The sequence below is a fragment of the Dipodomys ordii genome, unplaced genomic scaffold, assembly GCF_000151885.1.
Source record: "Dipodomys ordii isolate 6190 unplaced genomic scaffold, Dord_2.0 Scaffold33, whole genome shotgun sequence".
Lineage (NCBI taxonomy): Eukaryota > Metazoa > Chordata > Mammalia > Rodentia > Heteromyidae > Dipodomys > Dipodomys ordii.
The window spans coordinates 4,169,051-4,188,348 of NW_012267249.1; the positions used below are offsets into that span (position 1 = coordinate 4,169,051).

General features: G+C 39.8%; 1 protein-coding gene across 1 annotated transcript in view; it reads left to right on the forward strand.

Annotated features, from left to right (window-relative positions):
• Ccdc30 (coiled-coil domain containing 30) overlaps positions 1–19,298 on the forward strand; it is a 95,980-nt gene that overhangs the window by 25,779 nt on the left and 50,903 nt on the right. The window contains exon 7 of the mRNA XM_013016836.1: positions 18,621–18,800. Coding sequence (XP_012872290.1) covers positions 18,621–18,800 — 180 coding nt within the window. The remainder of the gene's footprint in view (positions 1–18,620; positions 18,801–19,298) is intronic.

Sequence of the window (19,298 nt, forward strand, 5' to 3'; positions counted from 1 at the left end):
TGTGTGTGTGTGTGTGTGTGTGTGTGTGTGTGTGTGTGCGCGCGCGTGTGCGCACATGCACATGTACCCTTGTGGGGGTATATGCCAATACAGGGTCATGAATTCAGAGACTGGGTGCTGTCCCTTTGCTTTTTTACTTAAAGCCAGTGCTCAGCTTCTGAGTAGCTGAGCCACCAGCACTAATGCTGATTAGACTTTTTGTCCATGTTACTGGATAGAAAAAATTATAAAAGTCATTATTGGGTTTTAGCATGATTTATTTTAAGTAGCATTCACTCTCTTTAAAACATAAAACTGCTTTTCCTGTTCAGTTTTTGCCCTTAGTGTTTTTTTAATTTAACATGAGAATGGTAGATGGTAAAGTCAGTTTGACAATTCCACACAATCCAGATTCTGCAGTGTATTTATGTAATGGAATGTTTGTTCTCTTTGGCTCATGCCCAACAGTGACTGAAGTTCAAATCCATAATAAAGTAACTTATACCAAAGACAAACAGAAACAAAGTAAAACTTAGTTGTAGGAAGAGATTTCAGGGATGTAGCATCAGGAAAGGATGCTTAAGAAATGTACTTTAAGGCTTGAAATGTGGCTTAGTGGTAGAGTGCTGGCCTAGCATGCATGAAGCCCTGGGTTCAATTCCTCAGTACCACATAAACAGAAAAAAGTCAGAAGTGGTGCGGTGGCTCAAGTGGTAGTGTGCTAGCCTTGAGCAAAAGAAGCTCAGAGACAGTGCCCAGGCTCTGAGTTCAAGCCTCATGACTGGCAAAAAATGTATTTTATTTTTAAATATTAAAAAAATAATGCATATAGCCAGGTGCCAGTGGCTCACACCTGTAATCCTAGCTACTAAGAAGGCTGAAATTCCAAGCTAGCTGGGACAGGAAGACTCTTATCTCCAATTAATCACCAAAAAAGCTGGAAGTAGAGCCATGGCCCAAGTGCTAGAGTGTTAGTCTTGAATAAAAGAAACTCAGGGATAGTGCCCAGGTCCTGAGTTCAAGCCTCAGGACAGGCACAAAAATTTTAAAAATTAAAAATAATGCACATGTATTTTAACTAGTAACTTATTTGGATTAAGATTTCCATCTTAGAACCTGGTTTATCAGTAATATAGGAAGACAGAAGATAAAACTATGAAAGATCAAGAGACAATTAAAGTACAAGACCTGAATGAGGTAAGACATCCAATGATAATTCTTCAGTTGCTTTTGGTAATAGGGATTAGAAATGTCCAACAGGAGAAGAAAGCAAATGGGGAAGTGTGGCAAATCTGCTCCCTATGACTGTGACCAGTGGTTACAGAGAACTTTCCAGAAGTCAGCCTACAAGGAGCCTATTAGAAATAGATGTAGGATAGCTGGGTCCTGGTGGCTCATGCCTGTAATCCTAGCTACCCCAGAGGCTGACAAATCTGTGAGTCTCTTATCTCCAATTATCCAGCAAGACGTCAGAACTGGAGGCAAGGCTTAAGTGGTAATGTTCTGATCTTAAGAAAACTGAGTTCCAGCCCCAGAAGGGAGGGAAGGAGGGAGGGAGGGAGGGAGGGAGGGAGGGAGGGAAGGAGAAGGAAAAGAAAAGAAAAGAAAAGAAGAAAGGGGGAAGGGGTGACATTGCTTAAAAAGAAATGTACTCATTACCTGACTTATGTAACTAACCCCTCTGCACATCACATTTATAATAATAAAATTAAAATTAAAAATTATAGAGAAAATAAAAAGAAAGAAAGAAAAGAAATATTTGTAGAATAAACTAGTGCATTGAAATCTCAAAGAGATGCTTTTAAAGGCATTTCCTCACTGGAGAATAAATATGGCCAACTGCTGATGGCTCCTACCTATAATCCTAGCTACTCAGGAGACTGAGATCCAAGGATCATGGTTCAGAGCCAGACAAATCCAAGAGGCTCATGTCAAATCAACCAGTGAAAAGTTGGAAGTAGAGGTATAGCTCACATAGTAGAATACTAGCTGTTGGGGCTGGAGAATGAGAGTACAGGGCTCTGAGTTCAAGCCCTACTACTGACACAAAAATGAAAAGTAAGAATTCCAAACCATCCAAGAATAACCTAATCTGCCATTTCCAGAGCATTTTCTATGAGCTCATGGTCCAAGTATGCCCAAGCATCGTTCTCCCTACTTTTCAGAAGAGGAAACTGAAGCTAAGAAACAGGAGTGGTGGAGCCTACCACTTCTTGCCTCCTGGGTGTGAGTATAGGTTTGTGGCTCTCCTGCTGCTTCCCACCTAGCTCAGGCAAATGTGCATGTATGCACATGACAGGTGAATTCCTTCAGTAGAGATCACTGTCCCAAGAGAACTGGCTTGACTCTCACTCTGTGTTCACTAAGGTACATTTGGAGTTCAATCCTATTGCATAATAGGCTTCTATACCCAAGAGGAAATGTACTTTGACAAAATGAGTTGAGTAGATAGTTAAAATAATTGCTTTTTAGTTTGGGTTTGAATGCCAATGCTACCAGTATGACCTTGAGCAGATTTTCTAACATGTTACTTAACATAGCTGAGCCTCATCTATCTCCTCTGAAAAAGATTGGGCGCACTCATGGAGTCCTAGGAAAGCAAAGTAGGATGATTCATGCCAAATATTTACCATAGGCTCTGATATGCAATGAGCTTTCAATAAATAGGGGCTACTACCATTACTGTTCCAGTTAGCAGCATCAGTTACTTTGGGATATTTCATCTAGTACCTTGCATTTGAAAATTGCTTAAAATTTATAAAAAATACTTTCAGAATCATGTTTGGTTCCTATCATAATAGCTATAGGGGATAAATATAGGATAAGAGGATAAATATTGCTACATATTACAGTTGTATAAACAAGTTTGGAGAAAATGTGACATTGAATTCATTTTCCTATTTATGTATCTCCCACATGATTTTAGAATTATTAATGTGAAAACTTACGGGAAAGGCTGCTATTGTATGTAAAATGAATTTTGTAAAATGATTTTTACAGATATTGAAAATGAGCCAAGAAAATATTGAAATATTTGAAAATGATTTATCAGAAGAGAGAGAGAAAAGAGAGCAACTGATAACCAGTTTTATTTCTATACAGAAGGCTTTGGAAGTTGATAGTGAGGTATTGCCGTCTCTAGATGTTGTTTTCGTCCTGCTTTCCTAGTTTAGGAATTGTATACTATCATTTAATTTTAAAATATAACTGTGTATCCTAGTTTGGGCTAACTGTAACCAAATTATTTGGGTATTATAAGCAAACATCACAAAAGGAGTGGCTTAACCAACAGGGATTCATTTCCTTGCAATTCTGAAGGCTGAGAAGTCCCAGAACAAGCAAGTACAATGCCCAGTACAGTGCCTGGAGAGAGCTTCTTCCAGGCATGCAGGCGGGCACCTTCTGCTGGGTCCTCATGATAGAAAAGAGTAGGAGTTCTTCCATTTCTTCCATGCAGGCCCCAAACCTATCAATTTTGGCCATCCTTAAATTTTCATTTGACTTTTATCATCACTTTCTTGGCCTTTGTCTTTAAATACAGGGAACTATGGTTTCAGCATAGGAATTTTTAGGACATACAGCTCAGTCCCTTTTTTTTTCTTATTTTGGTGGTGGGGCTTGAACTCTGGACCTGGGTGCTGTCCCTTAGCTCTTCTGGCTTTTTTCTGTTTATGTGGTGCTGAGGAATCAAACCCAGGGCCTCATGCATGGGAGGCAAGCGCTCTACCACTGAGCCAACTTCCCAGCCAGCAGCTCAGTCTCTTGCACCCCAGAATATATATTTCTAGTAATAATAGGTTAGTTCTGTTGTTTCCTCAAATTGTGTCTCAGCACTAGCCAAGGGGTTCTTTAAGTAGCAGATGTTTGGTAGTTACAGTGTTTGTAGCATCCAGGCTTGTCTCCTTTAAACCTCCTGTCATGTCACCTTGGAAAGATCTATCAGGAGACTCAATCAGCCTCAACTTTGAGGAAAGACCTCTGGAACTAAGCTCATGGACTCAAGATGACCAGTTTAGAGGATAATATATGTTTAATCCGTTTGCAAAATCGTGATGAGCTTACAGAAATTTTTAGGAAAATGGGACAGAACACCACCAGCCTGCTTCCTGTTGTGTGGAGAGGCCACACCCTACCTTCTTTCCTTTTTGCCCATTGCGATCAGTATTTTTTCCCTCCTTTGATATCAGAGTTGTGGGGAAATACTAAGCAGCTACTCTCCTGATCTAAATTTTATATAACCTTTTGGTTATTGGACACTTCCGATTGACTCCACCTCTTGACTGTTTGCCAATCAAATGCCACACATTCCATGTAATCAATGTAGGACTTTAAGGAAAACCTGTGCCTAAAGTGTTTTTGTCTCATATATGAAAAGAAAAGCAGAGGGCTAGAGGAAAACTGAGTTGATTTAGGTCTTTGGCTATACATTGTTAAGAAAGTTAGCACAATTTACACCTAAGAACAAAGAGTCTGGAGTCAGACCAGGCATGAGTTTGAAATTTCAGCTTTCCCATTTCCTGGCTGTGTGCCTTCAGGCAGATTGACCAAGTCTCTGAAACTTAGTTTCAATAACCCTGTTCTAGGGGTGTTTGCAGATAAAAAGTAAACAACACAGTAATACATTGTATGAAAGGCAAAAAAATAAGATACATTTGTTTGGGCAGTACTGGAGTTTTGAACTCAGAACTTTGTAGCTTGGTAGGTAGGCAGGCTCTTTACAATTGCCTTTTTTGCTCTAGTTATTTCTCACATAGGGTCTGGCATGTTTTATCTGGCTGGCCTTGAACTGTGCTCCTCCTTTCTCTACCTCTGACACAGTGGGATCACAGCTGTGAACCACCATACCTCGAGATGTGTTTGTTGAAATGGAGGGATGCTGCTAACTTTCATCTTGGGCTGGCCTCAAACAGCACTCTTCCAGATCTCTACCTCCTGAATAGCTTGGATTATAGTTCTCAGCCACTTTGTCCAGCCTAAGATACATTTTTGTTTGGTTGATTGCTTTGAATAAATTTTGAGTCTTACTGAAATAACAAAAAAACAGAAATACAAGCCTATAGGTAATTTTCATGACAAGAAAACAGAATTGTTTGCTTTAGTTTCTTAAAACTACTAAGACAAAGGACTATTTTTATTTTAGCAAACTAAGATATATTTTAAGATGGATAATATAACTTTTTTAGTGTAGAAGCTGCTAAGCATTTTACCTGTATAAGCCTTGCTTAAAGCAGGAAGGACTAGAAAGCCAAGTTTTTCAGCCTGTGAGTAGTAGAAAATTAAGACTGCTCAGTTTCATTAATACTTAAAACAGCAAGAAAAATGACAATATGAAAATTAAATTTTAGAAACATATCCCATAGGGAAAATAGTCTTGTTCTATAAAATATCTTTATTTCTTAATCAGGAATTCCAAAAGTCAAAGTCAGAACTGAAATGCCTTTATAAGGAAATCCAGCATCTTCCAGAGGCAGCAACGGGCAGAGACAAACTTTTAATAGCATATGACCTGCTACAAAGAGAGAATTCTGAATTAGAAACAGAGGTGAGACTAAATGCCTTAGCATCTCAGTGTTTAACACTCATGTTAAAGAAAATTCACCTTCAGTAAGAGGTGACTTGAAAATTCGATTTTATTACTATTAACATGAAATATACATGGTGTGGGTTATGAGTCAATATTTCAGGATAAATATGCAAACTTAAGCCAATACTTGACACTTAGTATTCATGCAAAAGTGCTTTATGTGGAGCCAGCTTTCCACCAACTTAATTTTTGAGCGTATTTGACAGTATGTAATGGGGGGGGAGGGTCCAGAATACACTTTTACTGCCTGAGAGGGAAAAACTACACGTCTGTGGAACCTTATCAGCAAGTAAGTCACTATCGCATGTACAACTAAAGGACCAGGTCTCCCAAAATGTCACGGGGAAAGTTAATACAGAAGACAAGGTGAGGGAGCCAGATGCAACGGCTCATGTCTTTAACCCCAGCTACATGGGAATCAGAATAGAATCACAGTATGTAAAAGACTTAGCAAGACCCTATCGCAAAGAACAAGCCAAGTATGGTGGAATCTATCTGTAATCCCAGTTATGTGGTAGGCAAAGGTAGATGGATTGTGGTCTGAGGGCTAACCTACCTCAAGCAAGATCCTGTCTGAAAAATAACTAAAGCAAAAAGGGCTAGGCTGGCAAGCACAAGAACCTGTGTTCAAACTCCAGTACTGACAAAAAAAAAAAGAGAGGGGGGAGGGGGGAAAGGTGTCTCAAGTTTTTTCATAATCTGACTCCTTCCTTCTGGCATTGTTTCCTCATCTCCTCATTTTGTAGCATCTACTCCAGCAGAACCACTATCCTAAATCATTGCCGTTGAACACAAGGCTTCCAGGCTTAAAATGTCTAGTGTCCCTTCTTAGCCCACCCCATCTTCCTGCCACCCAAGGCCAATTCAAGACCCTCCTTCTCAGCTGTAAGTTAATTACAGTCCGTAGGGTTGGAGCAGATAGAGGTATGAGATGATGGTCTGTCACACCCTGTAGGTTCTCTTCAGACCACTGCAGTCTTAAAACCGAACAAAGGCATCCCTTAGAGTCAACTTCAGTTGTTTGTAGGTTTAACTCCATTGTGCAATTACTACAGCAACTTTCTCTTTCCAAGGGAGGCTTCCTTCCCACAATACTGTGATGGAGATCCGTCTTCCTTCCTGTTCCAACCCACCCTGTCCACTTTGGAAGGAGTTTTCTCTCACTTTATGTGAACATGTAGAGTAAACTTTGAGGAGAAGAAATCTTCAAAAACATTCCAAAAGTAAAGCAAATTTTTTTTAAAACACATGTTTTTCTAAATTATAAGACTGTGGCTCTTCTTGCGCTAAATTTTCTTGGGAAGCTTATTGGAAGGGCAAATTCTTATTTCCTTCTGTGACCACTGAGTCCACATTTCCAAGTTGGAGCTGCAAACCTAAGGTAGCAGTTTAAATAAATTCCCAGAGTGCAGCTTTTGTATGCTAAAATTGGAGACCCACTGTAATACTCTGAGAGCCTTTAAAAGTTCAATTAAGTGTTTTTCAAATAGACTGGAAAAAAGGTGTTCTTTGTAACATGTATCTAACATTCTTCTTGATGCTTTCTCAGCATTGTATTACTGTTGCATAATGATGAGTGATGTACATGTAAGATGTGAGAACAAAATATGTGGTATAGTAACATAAATATGTTGCATACTACTAGTAATATACTAGTAATATGTGATATATATATATATATAGTATGTGGTAGTATAATGTAAAAGTGTTTTATAGTAGTATAAAGCTATTGATTAAAACTTGTTGCTTGTTAAAAGGTCTAGAACAAAAATGTCAATACCAGAAACCAACAATACCTTGTTTTGGTTTGTTTAAATTATGGGCTTTCATATGCCCATGGTTAAAAAAAGATTACATTATATAACAACTACAAAGCATTAAATTGGACTGTCAGTTATATATTTATTTGGTTTAATTATCCAAGCCAATAATTAAGCGCTTAACTAGAATCAGTAGAGCATATAAAACAGAATATTTGCCTTTTTGCTTAATTTTACAGGTATTGACGTTTTCACAAGAAGTGGAACAATTAAATCATTTCATTGTAGGGGAAAAAACTACAACTTCTAATTTAATTACAAGTGAAAATCCCTATGAAGATATGGTGTCTAGTGTACCAATTTTGGAAGTAGAGATTCAAAACCCAAAAGAAGAGAGAAAGGAACTCCGGTAAATTGAGAAAAATCCTATATCACATTAATTTGAGGGTTACATTTTATTGGGCTTGGTCATTATAACAATTTGGCTTTTCCAAGTGATGTGGCTGGAAACTAGTGTTAAGCATTCCTTGAGTTTGTCTGTTGATCTAGTATTACATTTTGAAACTTTCCCTGTTGCTCTTAAATGTAATATATGAATCACTCAGAGTTGTACTCGCCTGTAATTCCAATAGCTAGGAGGCTAAGGCAGGAAGATCATAAGCTACAGGCCAGTCTGGGCTACACAGCAAGTTCTAGGTCAGCCTGGGCTATGCAATGAGACCCTCTTCAGAAAGAACAATGTATTCATTTTTTATTGAAAATTCAGATAGCACAAAAAAGGGGAGATTATGAATACCTATAATTCTCACCAGAGAGAGGCCTTCAGTTTTCTTTTTTTTCTCCTGCACATATACATGTATTTTTATTTTTAAAAAGATTTTTGGGTTTTTGGGGGGTTTTGTGTGTGTGTGTGTGTGTGTGTGTGTGTGTGTGTGTCGGTGGTGGGGCTTGAACTCTGGGCCTGGGCGCTGTCCCTGAGCTCTTCAGTTCAAGGCAAGCACTCTACCACTTGAGTCACAGTGCTACTTCTGGTTTTCTGATGGTTAATTGGAGATAAGAATCTCAGGGACTTTTCTGCCCAGGCTGGGTTTGAATCCTGATCCTCAGATCTTAGCCTCCTGAGTAGCTAGGATTACAGGATATGAACTACTGGTACCCAGCTTACACAGGTATTTTTAAAATATAACTGAGACTATACCCTAGTGGCTTTCCCTCCTGCTGTTCTTATTTAACATTTTATCTAACCTTTTTCTTTTATTGAATTGTTTAATCTTACCCCCTTAATGCTTTCTGTTTCTTTACTGATAGTATCTTTCTCACACACACACACACACACACACACACACACACACACACACACAAGAGGCTTTTTGTCAAATGAACTATTCTGTCTTGGCCACAAAAACTACTAGATACACCAAACTCGTTTGTGTGGGTCAATGGTTAAATTAAATAAAAGGAAAGAATAGTCAGGTACCATAGTTTATGCCTGTAATCCTAGCTACTCAGGAGGCTGAGATCTGAGGATCACAGTTTAAAGCTAGCCAGGGCAAAAAAATCCGTAAGACTCTTATCTCCAATTTACTAAAATATAAAAGTGGAGCTGTGGCCCCCACTAGTAGAGCACCAGTCTTGAGTGAAAAACATAAAGAACAGCATCCAGGCCCTGAGTTCAAGCCTTAGGACCCATAGACACACTCACACACACACACATTCACACTCACACTCACATAATGATGTTATGACAATTACTGCATATTAAGATTGGTTCTTATCAATTATCACAATTCATTAATTGTTTGCAGTTATTCAAAGAATCTGAACATTTTTCATTTGGCAATGATATTCATTGCCAAATTGTCTTCCTAAAGAATTGGGGAGCCAGGCACTAACTGGTTGCTCACACCTGTAATCCTAGCTACTCAGGAAGCTGAGATCTGAGGATCTCAATTCAAAGCTAGACCAGGTGGGAAAGTCTATGAGACTCTTTTTTTTTTTTTTTTTGATCCAGTCATGGGGCCTGAACGCTGGGCCTGGGCGCTGTCCCTCAGCTCTTCAGCTCAAGGCTAGCTCTCTACCACTTGAGCCACAGCGCCACTTCCGGTTTTTTTCTTTTTGCTTATGTGGTGCTGAGGAATGGAACCCAGGGCCTCAGGCATGCAAGGCAAGCGCTCTACCACTGAGCCACCTTCTTATCTCCAATTAGCCACCAGAAAATCAGAAGTGGCACTGTGGCTCAAGTGGTAGAGCACTAGTCTGAGCTGAAGAGCTGAAGAACAGCTCCCAGACCCAGAGTTGGACAGAAAAAAAGAATTTAGGAACCAATTATAATGTATGAAGCATGTGATACTAGGTTTCAAGGCACCTAAAACCAACTTAAAGCTCAGTGAATAAAAGGTGGAGTTTTTGTCTACCATACGCAAAGACCTGAGTTCAATACCAACATTGGATTCGATCCTAACACTGAAAAATGAGTGTGGTGCACTCATATGTGTGTGTGCATGTGTGTATATGGCATGCTTGTGTTCTCTCTCATTCAAGGTACCTCCCTCCTCTTGTTTCTGTGGCTCTCAGTCTCCTGGCTTTCTTCTTCCCTCTCTGGCTTCTTGACCTCTTCTACTTGTCCTTTTGGCTTCCATCTAGCACGATCCTCTTTGTCTCCCTTTGCCCTTCTCCATGTTCCTCTTACTGAATCCCAACATTGCTCATGTTTTTTTCTCAAGCTGAGTCTTCACTTCAGACACGTCCCTAGTCTGCTCCCCACCTTGATTCACCATCCACTTGTATATGTGCCCCAGTCAGAAATACAGTGTCATCTGTGGTTATTGTTCTTCTTTACTTGCTACATTTACTAGGTGACAATGGTATCCATAGGGTTTATAAATCTCTCCAGAATCAATCCTTGCTCTAGTCCCTGTTATTTGCCATATGAGTTATGATATCACTCTCTCTCTGGTTTCGTTGACTCATGCTATCCACATGGTCTTTGTAAAGCTTCTGGGAGTTCACACATCTGATTGCTTAAATAGTCCTGGGACATATTTGCTTTTCCCTGTTTGGCTTGTTGTTGTTGTTTTTATCCCAGTCCTAGGCTTGAACTCAGGGCCTAGGTGCTACCACTTAGCTTTTGTGCTCAAGGCTAGCATTCTACCACTTAACCACAGCTTCAATTCCAGCTTTTTTGGTGCAGTTAATTGTAGAAAAGAGTCTCACAGACTTTCTCACCTGGGCTGACTTTGAACCATCATCCTCAAATCTCAGCTTCCTGAGTAGCTAGGGTTACAGGTGTACAGCCACAGACACCTGGGTTTTTCATTCTCTTATATACACTAGCTCGCTTTCCTCCAACACTCATTAATACATGCAAATATGTATACATTACTACTTTTACTTTTGTCTGGCTTGGGCCTGCCCATTCATCAGACTTAGTCAAATCACTGTTCATTTATCTTTCTCCTTTAATTTAATCTCCTTTGTCAGAGATTAGCTTATTGTAGCCCTAATACCTAATGCCCAAGTATCTAATGCTTTTTTAGTGACTTTAAACTAGCTTTCTCACTTGTGTCTGCCCAGCAAAACACTAAATGTTGAGAAATTCAGACTTATCATTTGTTTCTAAACAAAGATCAATGATGAACCAACTCCCTGAATGCAGTTTTAAAAAAAGAAAAAGAAAAACTTAATTTGTTTTTAATGCTTGTAAAAACAAGATAAGCACCAGTAGCCCACACCTGTAATACTAGCTACTCAGGAGGCTGAGATCTGAGGTTCACAGTTTGAAGCCAGCCTGGGCAGAAAAGTCCCTGTGAGATTCTTAGCTCCAATTAACCACCAGAAAACTGGAAGTGATGCTGTAGCTCAAGTGGTAGAGTGCTAGCCTTGAGCAAAAGAGCTCAGGGACAGAACCCAGGCCCTGAGTTCAAGTCCAACCACTGAAAAAGAATAACTGTTCTGCTGAAGGATTCTTTTTACAAAATCTCATTGCAGTTTTGCTTTTTTCTTCCTATTCTGCTATAGTAACAAGTGTTTTGATAGTTTTTATTATTGTATTTGCATCAAGTCTTGAATCAGGAGAAAGTAAGCAGAAGGACATTGGAGAGAAATCAGTGAAGGAGGAGGGCATTTTCCCAAGAGAGGGGCAGAAGGAGGCACAATCACAGCACAGTGCAGACTGGAAAGATGAAGGACACGCGGTGGCAAGGCCCGAGGAAGCTGAGAGACTTGGAGGAGATCTGAACCTTCAGTCTCAGAGCTGTGGGGACAGTTCAGATGACAGTACCACCCAGGTAGGTGCTGTGAACCTGTGCTGCAGAGCTATTCCCTCCAATTAGTTACAGAGATCAATATCATTTTTAACCATCACTACCAATCGTAACCATAGCCTGAATAGTAATAAAATAACAACCATAATCTGAACCAAGCCCAACAGTTGATTCACTTTATTATAAAAGCATTCTGATATAAAAAGTGCTGATTGGCAGTTCACCTCTGCTTAGGATGAGTACCATATTCCCTATTCTTTTTTTTTCTTTCTTTTTTTCTTTTTTGCCAGTCCTGGGGCCTGAGCACTCTCCCGAAGCCTCTCTGTGCTCAAGGCTAGCATTCTGCCATCTGAGTTACAGCACAACTTCCAGCTTTGTCTATTTATGTGGTACTGAGGAATTGAACCTAGCACTTCATGCATGCTAGGCAAGTACTCTACAACTAAGCCACATTCCCAGCCCCTCCCTATTATTTTTTATTGTTTTTATATATAGTTACATTATATACAGAGTGGACATTCCCTATTCTTGTTGAGGGCCTTAGTGTACAAAATATTTCAAACTGGATTATTTTAAATACAGCTTTTGCGTTTACTATAGATTTGCTTTCAGGAAGAGAGAGGAGAATTTGCCATACTCTATGTTACAGGTCTGTCTTTATTATACAAAATAAGTTCTCTCCCATCCAACTTTCTGGAAATTATTTTGAGATCCACAGAGGAGGGCTATTGTACTCATAAGTAAATACTGATGTGTGATTCAGCCATTTGGCTGATAACATCCACTAGAAAAGTGAATCAAGCTGGGCACTGGTGGCTCATATCTGTAATCCTAGCTATTCAGGAGGCTGCCTTTAGTCAGCCAATAATAATCACCTATGATGTGTTAGGTCCTATTTTAGCAATATGAACAAGGTAGATGTGGCAGGTTTCTGCCTTTGACTCCAGCTGGATGGTTTGTGCTTTCATAGGGCCTGTCTCTTTCCACCTGCTCAAGTCAAGACTTTTCACAGAATTCCAGGTAAAAGTCTAGAGCTGCAGGAGCACTGTCATGGAACACTGAGGTTTCTTGGCCAGATGAAATTTTCACCTGAGGATGTTTGAGTGAAGAATCTGCAGTGGCTTCCATCCGCTTGAATCTGTCCTCTGTCATGGAGTTTGGCATGTTTGTGTACATGTCAGATGAGCTCAGAATGTTTAAAGAGTAGCTGGAGAGCTACATCACCTCTGTGAAGAAGATGGTGATGCTGACTCTGGTCAAGCTACAGTTCTAAAGCAGTTGCTGTCTCTCTAAGAGAGGATCTTAATTAAAGGATGTCTAATATCACTGCTGCTGGTTTGGGTGCTGGGGCAAGTCTGCAGTGCCTCTCTGTGCTCAGCATCCTTCCTCTTTGTCTTCCAAGGTTGCTTTCTTATAGCCTCTCTCCCCCATGGGATATGTGCAATGGTGTTGTTTATCCTGGGTCAAGGACACATCTCTGAAAATTTGAAGGAAAATAAAATTAGCTTATTTTTCATTTTTAAATACAATTATTGACATAATTTGCATGCCATACAACATTAACATTTAAAGTGTACACTTCAACTGTTACTATTAAATTTACAGTGTTTATAGCCATCTCTATGATTTTAGAACATCTTACTCATCCTCTTACCTCAAAGTAATCTTATGCCAAGTGCCAGTGGCTCATAACTGTAATCCTAGCTACTCAGGAGGCTGAGATCTGAGAATTGTGGTTCAAAGCCAGCCCAGGCAAGAAATTCTGTTAGACTCTTATCTCCAATTAACCATCAGAAAACTTGAAGTAGTGCTGTTGGTCAAAGTGGTAGAGCACTAGCCAAAGCAATAAAGGTCAGGGACATCTCCCAGGCCCTGAGTTCAAGCCCCTTGGCTGACAAAGAGAAAGAACGAAAGAAAGAATGAAAGAATGAAAGAACAAAAGAAAGAAAGAAAGAAAGAAAGAAAGAAAGAAAGAAAGAAAGAAAGAAAGAAAGAAAGAAAGAAAGAAAGGGAGAGGAAGGAAGCAAGCAAGCAAGGAAGCAAGGAAGGAATTTTGTATTCACTAATAGGCATCCCTCCATTCCCCCCCCCATCCCCACACAACCATTAATCTTTCTGTCTCTGTGGGTTTGCCTATTCTGGATCTGCCATACACGTGTGGAACCATACCATATGTGACCCTTTATGATGACTACCTTGCATATTGCATGTTTTCAAAGTACTGGGTAATCTCATCATTCCTTTCCATGACTGAATACTTTGTATCAAAGTCTTACAATATTTTCATTCACCAAGTCATTTGTTGAACATTTGTTTATTGTAAACAATAATGCTATGACTATCCACGTACATGCATAGCTTTTCATGTATTTTAATTCAATTACATTAATATCTAGGAATACATTTTCTGGGTCATATGATAATTTTATCCTTAATATTTGAAGGAAATGCCATACTTCTTTTTCCCCTCAAAGACTACTTGGTGTTGTATCCCTACCGTAAGTATGGTGTTTCAGTGTCTCCTTAACCTGCCAACTGATACTCATAGAGGATAATTGGCTTAATGAACAGTTGGTTGATCCAAAAGAGACCTCGGCTAATTACTGCACTCTTACTGGTAGCATTACAGGCTACTGGTCATAATGTAATGAGTTGTTGTGCAGTAACATTCTACCAGCAAAGCAATTTACTGGTAGGAAACTAGAATCTTTGTGTTGGCTGCTTGACTAGCTGAGTAGCACCTTGACAGAGGACTTGCTAGCAAGTGACTGGACTGGAAAATGTACATTGGAAAGATTTTCCAGTCTGCAAAACAGGCCAAAACTCATATGCCTTTGTCCATTGGTAGAAATGGTACTTCCCTTGTATGTCTGTTTTGATATGTTAAATGGGTTCTAACCATTGAAAATGCTGATTACTGATTAATTGTTCAAAGCTGTTAATGGTTAAATGAGCAGCCAGAGTGGTAACTGCATTTGTAGTCAAAATAAATCTAAGTGGAGGCAATCAGAGTAAATCTAAGTAGTATCAACAGTAATGGTAACATTACTGAATGCACATTCAGTGTCCAGGCATCCTACTAAGGCCCTCTGTGTGCTAACTTACCCTCCCTTTATCTACCATATATTATTATTATCCTGATTTCCTCATGAGGAAATGGATAACTAAGTAACCTCTCTAAGACCATCAAACTAATAAGTGGTAGACTCAAAATTGAAACCCAGATGTATCTAATTCCAAAGACTGGGTTCCCTAGTAATTAGATTTTAATCTGTTAAAGACTTTTTCTCTAGGGATCTTAGAGATTTGTAGCTCTAGAACAAGGGGATTCAGATTGCCTTTCTGATTAAACCAAAATAGGAATTGAAAGACTAACAGAACTTGGGGAGTTCTGTGCTGCTTTTAATATAAGCAAGATAAAATTAGAATAATGACAGACTTTCCAGAAAATCATGGGCATAAATATACTAAAGCAGTAGTAAGGAAATTTCAAATATACCTCATCTCTTGAATTATATGTGTGCTTACCTCTTGTAGAAAATTCAAATGACTAGTCTTTTAATTAAAGTAGTTTAGGGGCTGGGACTGTGGCTTAGCGATAAAGTGCTTGCCTAGCATGCATGAAGCCCTGGATTTGATTCCCTAGTACCACATAAACAGAAAAAGCCATAAGTGGTGCTGTGGCTCAAGTGATAGAGTACTAGCCTTGAGCAAAAGAAGCTAAGGTACAGTGAGTGCCCAGGACCTGAGTTCAAGCCCCAGGACTGGCAAAAAAAAAAAAGTTAAAGTAGTTTTACTGAATGGAGGGAACTGATAAAAGAGTATGTTCAGAAATTTCCAGCCTTATTAAGTTATGGCTATCAGTAAATATACAAATTGCCAGACCTGGTGATACACAGGTTAAATGAGCAGCCAGAGTGGTGACGAAGGCATTTCATAGTGTTTGCAGTCAAAGTAACTCCAGGAGGCTAAAGCAGGAAGATTGCTGGAGTGAGGCCAGCCTGATACATATAACAAGAGCCTTCTCATAAAACAAAAGCACCCAACAACAAAAACTTGAATATAGGTGGGCACTGGTGGCCTATGCCTATAATCCTAGCTACTCAGGAGGCTGAGATCTGAGGATCGCAGGCAGGAAAGTCCGTGCTCTTATCTCCAATTAACCACCAGAAAACCAGAAGTGGCACTATAGCGCAAGTGGTAGAATGCTCGCCTTGGGCTGAAGAGCTCAGTGTCAGTGTCCAGGCCCAGAGTTCAAACCCCACGGCCAGGAAAAACAAAACAAAAAAAAATAGCTTGAATATATTTGTGGTATAGAGTGTGATGCTTTGATGCCTGTATATACTGTGTACTGATTGCTCAGGTAATTTGCCTATCACATACTTATTTTGTGTGGGAGTAGTGAGAACACTTAAGATCTATTCTTTTAGCAGTTTCCAAGCACATATTATTAGCCGTAGCCACCATGCAGTACAATAGACCTCTGGTACTTTTTCAATACAGTGAACTGAAACTTGTGTCCTCTGACTCCCCACCCCCCACCTCCCACCTAATTACCCCACCATTCCCAGTCCCCAGTGTCTGTCACCAACTGTCCTACTCCTTGCTTCTACAGGTTTGACTTTTTTTGGGGGGGGGGTCCGGTCGTGGGGCCTGAACTCTGGGCCTGGGTGCTGTCCCTCAGCTCTTCAGCTCCAGGCTAGCACTCTACCACTTGAGTCACAGCGCCACTTCCGGCTTTTTTCTTTTTGCTTATGTGGTGCTGAGGAATCGAACCCAGGGCCTCAGGCATGCAAGGCAAGCACTCTACCACCTTCCCAGCCCCAGGTTTGACTTTTTTTAATTCCACATATACAAAGACCCAGGTAGCATTTGTCTTATTTGTGCCTGGCTTATTTAACTTAGTCATATGTCTTCCAAGTTCATCTATGTATGGCAAGTGTTAGAATAACCTTCTTCTGTAAGCTGAATAGCTTGCACTGTGTGTTTATATTTACCACATTTTCTTTATCCACCCATCAGCTGATGGTCACTGAAGGATAAAGTTTAACATGGGGCTTGGCAAAGATTTTGTTTTGGCTATGACCTCCCAAAGCATAGGTAACAGTAACAAAAAATATTAAGTGGTTTTATATCAAGCTTTAAAGCTTCTTTCTGCTTGGCAAAGGAACAATCAATATAATTCAGAATTTAGGAGTTGGGAGAAAATATTTTCAAATTATATCAAGTAAGAAACTAATATCCAAAAAATGTGGAACTCAATAACAACAAAACAACCTGATTTAAAAATGGGCATAATATGGGGCTGGGAAGGTGGCTCAGTGGTAGAGCGCTTGCCTTGCAAGCATGAGGCCCTGGGTTCGATTCCTCAGCACCACATAAGCAAAAAGAAAAAAGCTGGAAGTGGTGCTGTGGCTCAAGTGGTAGAGCGCTAAGCCTTGAGCTGAAGAGCTGAGGGACAGCGCCCAGGCCCATAGTTCAGGCCCCATGACCGGACCCAAAAAAAAACCAAACAAACAAATAAAAATGGGCATAATACCCAAATTGACATTTGTGAAAAAAAGACATATAAAAAGCCAATAGGCAGCTGGGCACAGGTGACTCACACCTGTAAACCTAGCTACTCAGGAGGCTGAGATCTGAGGATTGCAGCTCAAAGCCAGCCCAGGCAAGAAAGTCCGTGAGACTCTTATCTCCAATAAAACCACCAGAAAACTGAAAGTGGTTCTGTGGCTCAAGTGATAGAGCACTAACCTTGAGCTAAAGAACTGAGGGACAGCACCCAGAGTTCAAGCCCCATGACCAACAGCAAAAAAAAAAAAAAGCCAATAGACATACATATTTTTAAAACTTCATCTTCACTAATGATTAGAGAAATGCAAAGGAAAACCACAATGAGTTTCATCACTTCAACGAACTATTCACTCCACTGAAAATGGTTATTCTCAAAAAAAATTTGTTGGTGAACATATGGAGAAAAGGACACTTTTGTACACTATTTGTGGAAATGTACATTAGCATTATGGAAAATAGTATGGAGATTCTTCGAAAAATTCAAAATTTACCAAATAATCCAGCAATTCCACTTCTTGGTATATATCTCAGGAATTTAAATTAATATTTTGAAGAGATAGCTGTACTTATGTCTAATTGTGCCACTTTCCAGGATAGTCAACAGTGAACAGATAAAGACAATGAGGTATCATAAATGGTACATAGTGTAATAGTATGGTCTACTGTTTATAATATGCAATGAGGAAGTGGCACTGTGGCTCAAGCGGTAGAGCATTAGCCTTGAGCTGAAGAGCACAGGGACAGTGCCAAGCCCAGAGTTTAAGCTCCACGACCGACAAAACAAAACAAAAATATGCAATAAAATATTACAGCCTTAAAAGGATGTGTTGACTAGTAACTGGAGAAGGATCATCAGGTAGTACAAGGCAAGTGATGAAGAAGGCTAGATTGCTAAATTTTCTTTGTTTATGCCCTCAGACAGACAGATACAGAAATATGCCCCAAATAAATAAGTAAATAAAGTGTTATCCATGCTTCAGTTGCTTTTCATGGATATGAAAAGTGAGAAGATTGTTTATGCTCCTCTGCTTTTGTTCCACAATTTCTTTAGTATTTTTGGTATATAAAAGTTGTTAAATTCTGCTGGGCGCTGGTGGCTCACGCCTATAATCCTAGCTACTCAGGAGGCTGAGATATGAGGATCGCAGTTCAAAGCCAGCCCAGGCAGGAAAGTCCGTGAGACGCTTATCTCCAATAAACCACTAGAAAACCAGAAGTGGTGCTGTGGCTCAAGCGGTATAGTGCTCGCCTTGAGCTGAAGAGCTGAGGGACAGTGCCCAGGCCCAGAGTTCAAGCCCCACGACCAACCAAAAAAAAAAAAGTTGTTAAATTCTATGAACATTACTAACTAGCCATAAATATGAAAGAGTAATTTGTGGTAGGGAAGCTAGCTCCAAAAACATATATATGTGAATAAACACATTCTGACATTATATGTTTCTTTTATAATGTTTGCTTTAGTATCTATTGTCTGGAGAAAAGCTAAAATACCAGCAGCAAGATGAAGTACAACAACTTCGTCAGAATTTACACCGGCTTCAAATTCTTTGCAGCTCAGCTGAAAAAGAGCTTCGGTATGAGCGAGGAAAGAACTCGGACTTAAAGCAACATAATAGCTTACTGCAGGAAGAAAACATTAAGGTAACTCAAGTGGGGACATCCTTTGTCCAGAGATCTCAGCCAGCCCTGGGAATATGTGTATTACAATTCCTTCACATTGGCCAGCCACTGGTGACTCACGCCTGTAATCCTAGCTATTTAGGAGGCTGAGATCTGAGGATCATGGGTCAAAGCCAACCTGGGTAGGAAAGTCTGTGAGACTCCATTTCCAATTAGCTATCAAAATACTGGACTAGAGACATAGCTCAAGTGGTAGAGCACCAGCCCTGAGCGCGCACGCACACACATGCACACACACACACACACACACACACACACAAATTCCTCAATATTATATTTCATCATGGGATTCAAGAATGAGTGGAAAAATTCCTCCTTTAACCTTTTCTGGATAAATACGGACAAAACTCAGTCATTTCTCTTCTGCTTGAGCGTGCATGATATTAGTAAACAGGAAAAAGTTTAAAGTGATGCCATCTATTTAAATCATTATCTTAATTTTTATCACTTACTAAATTT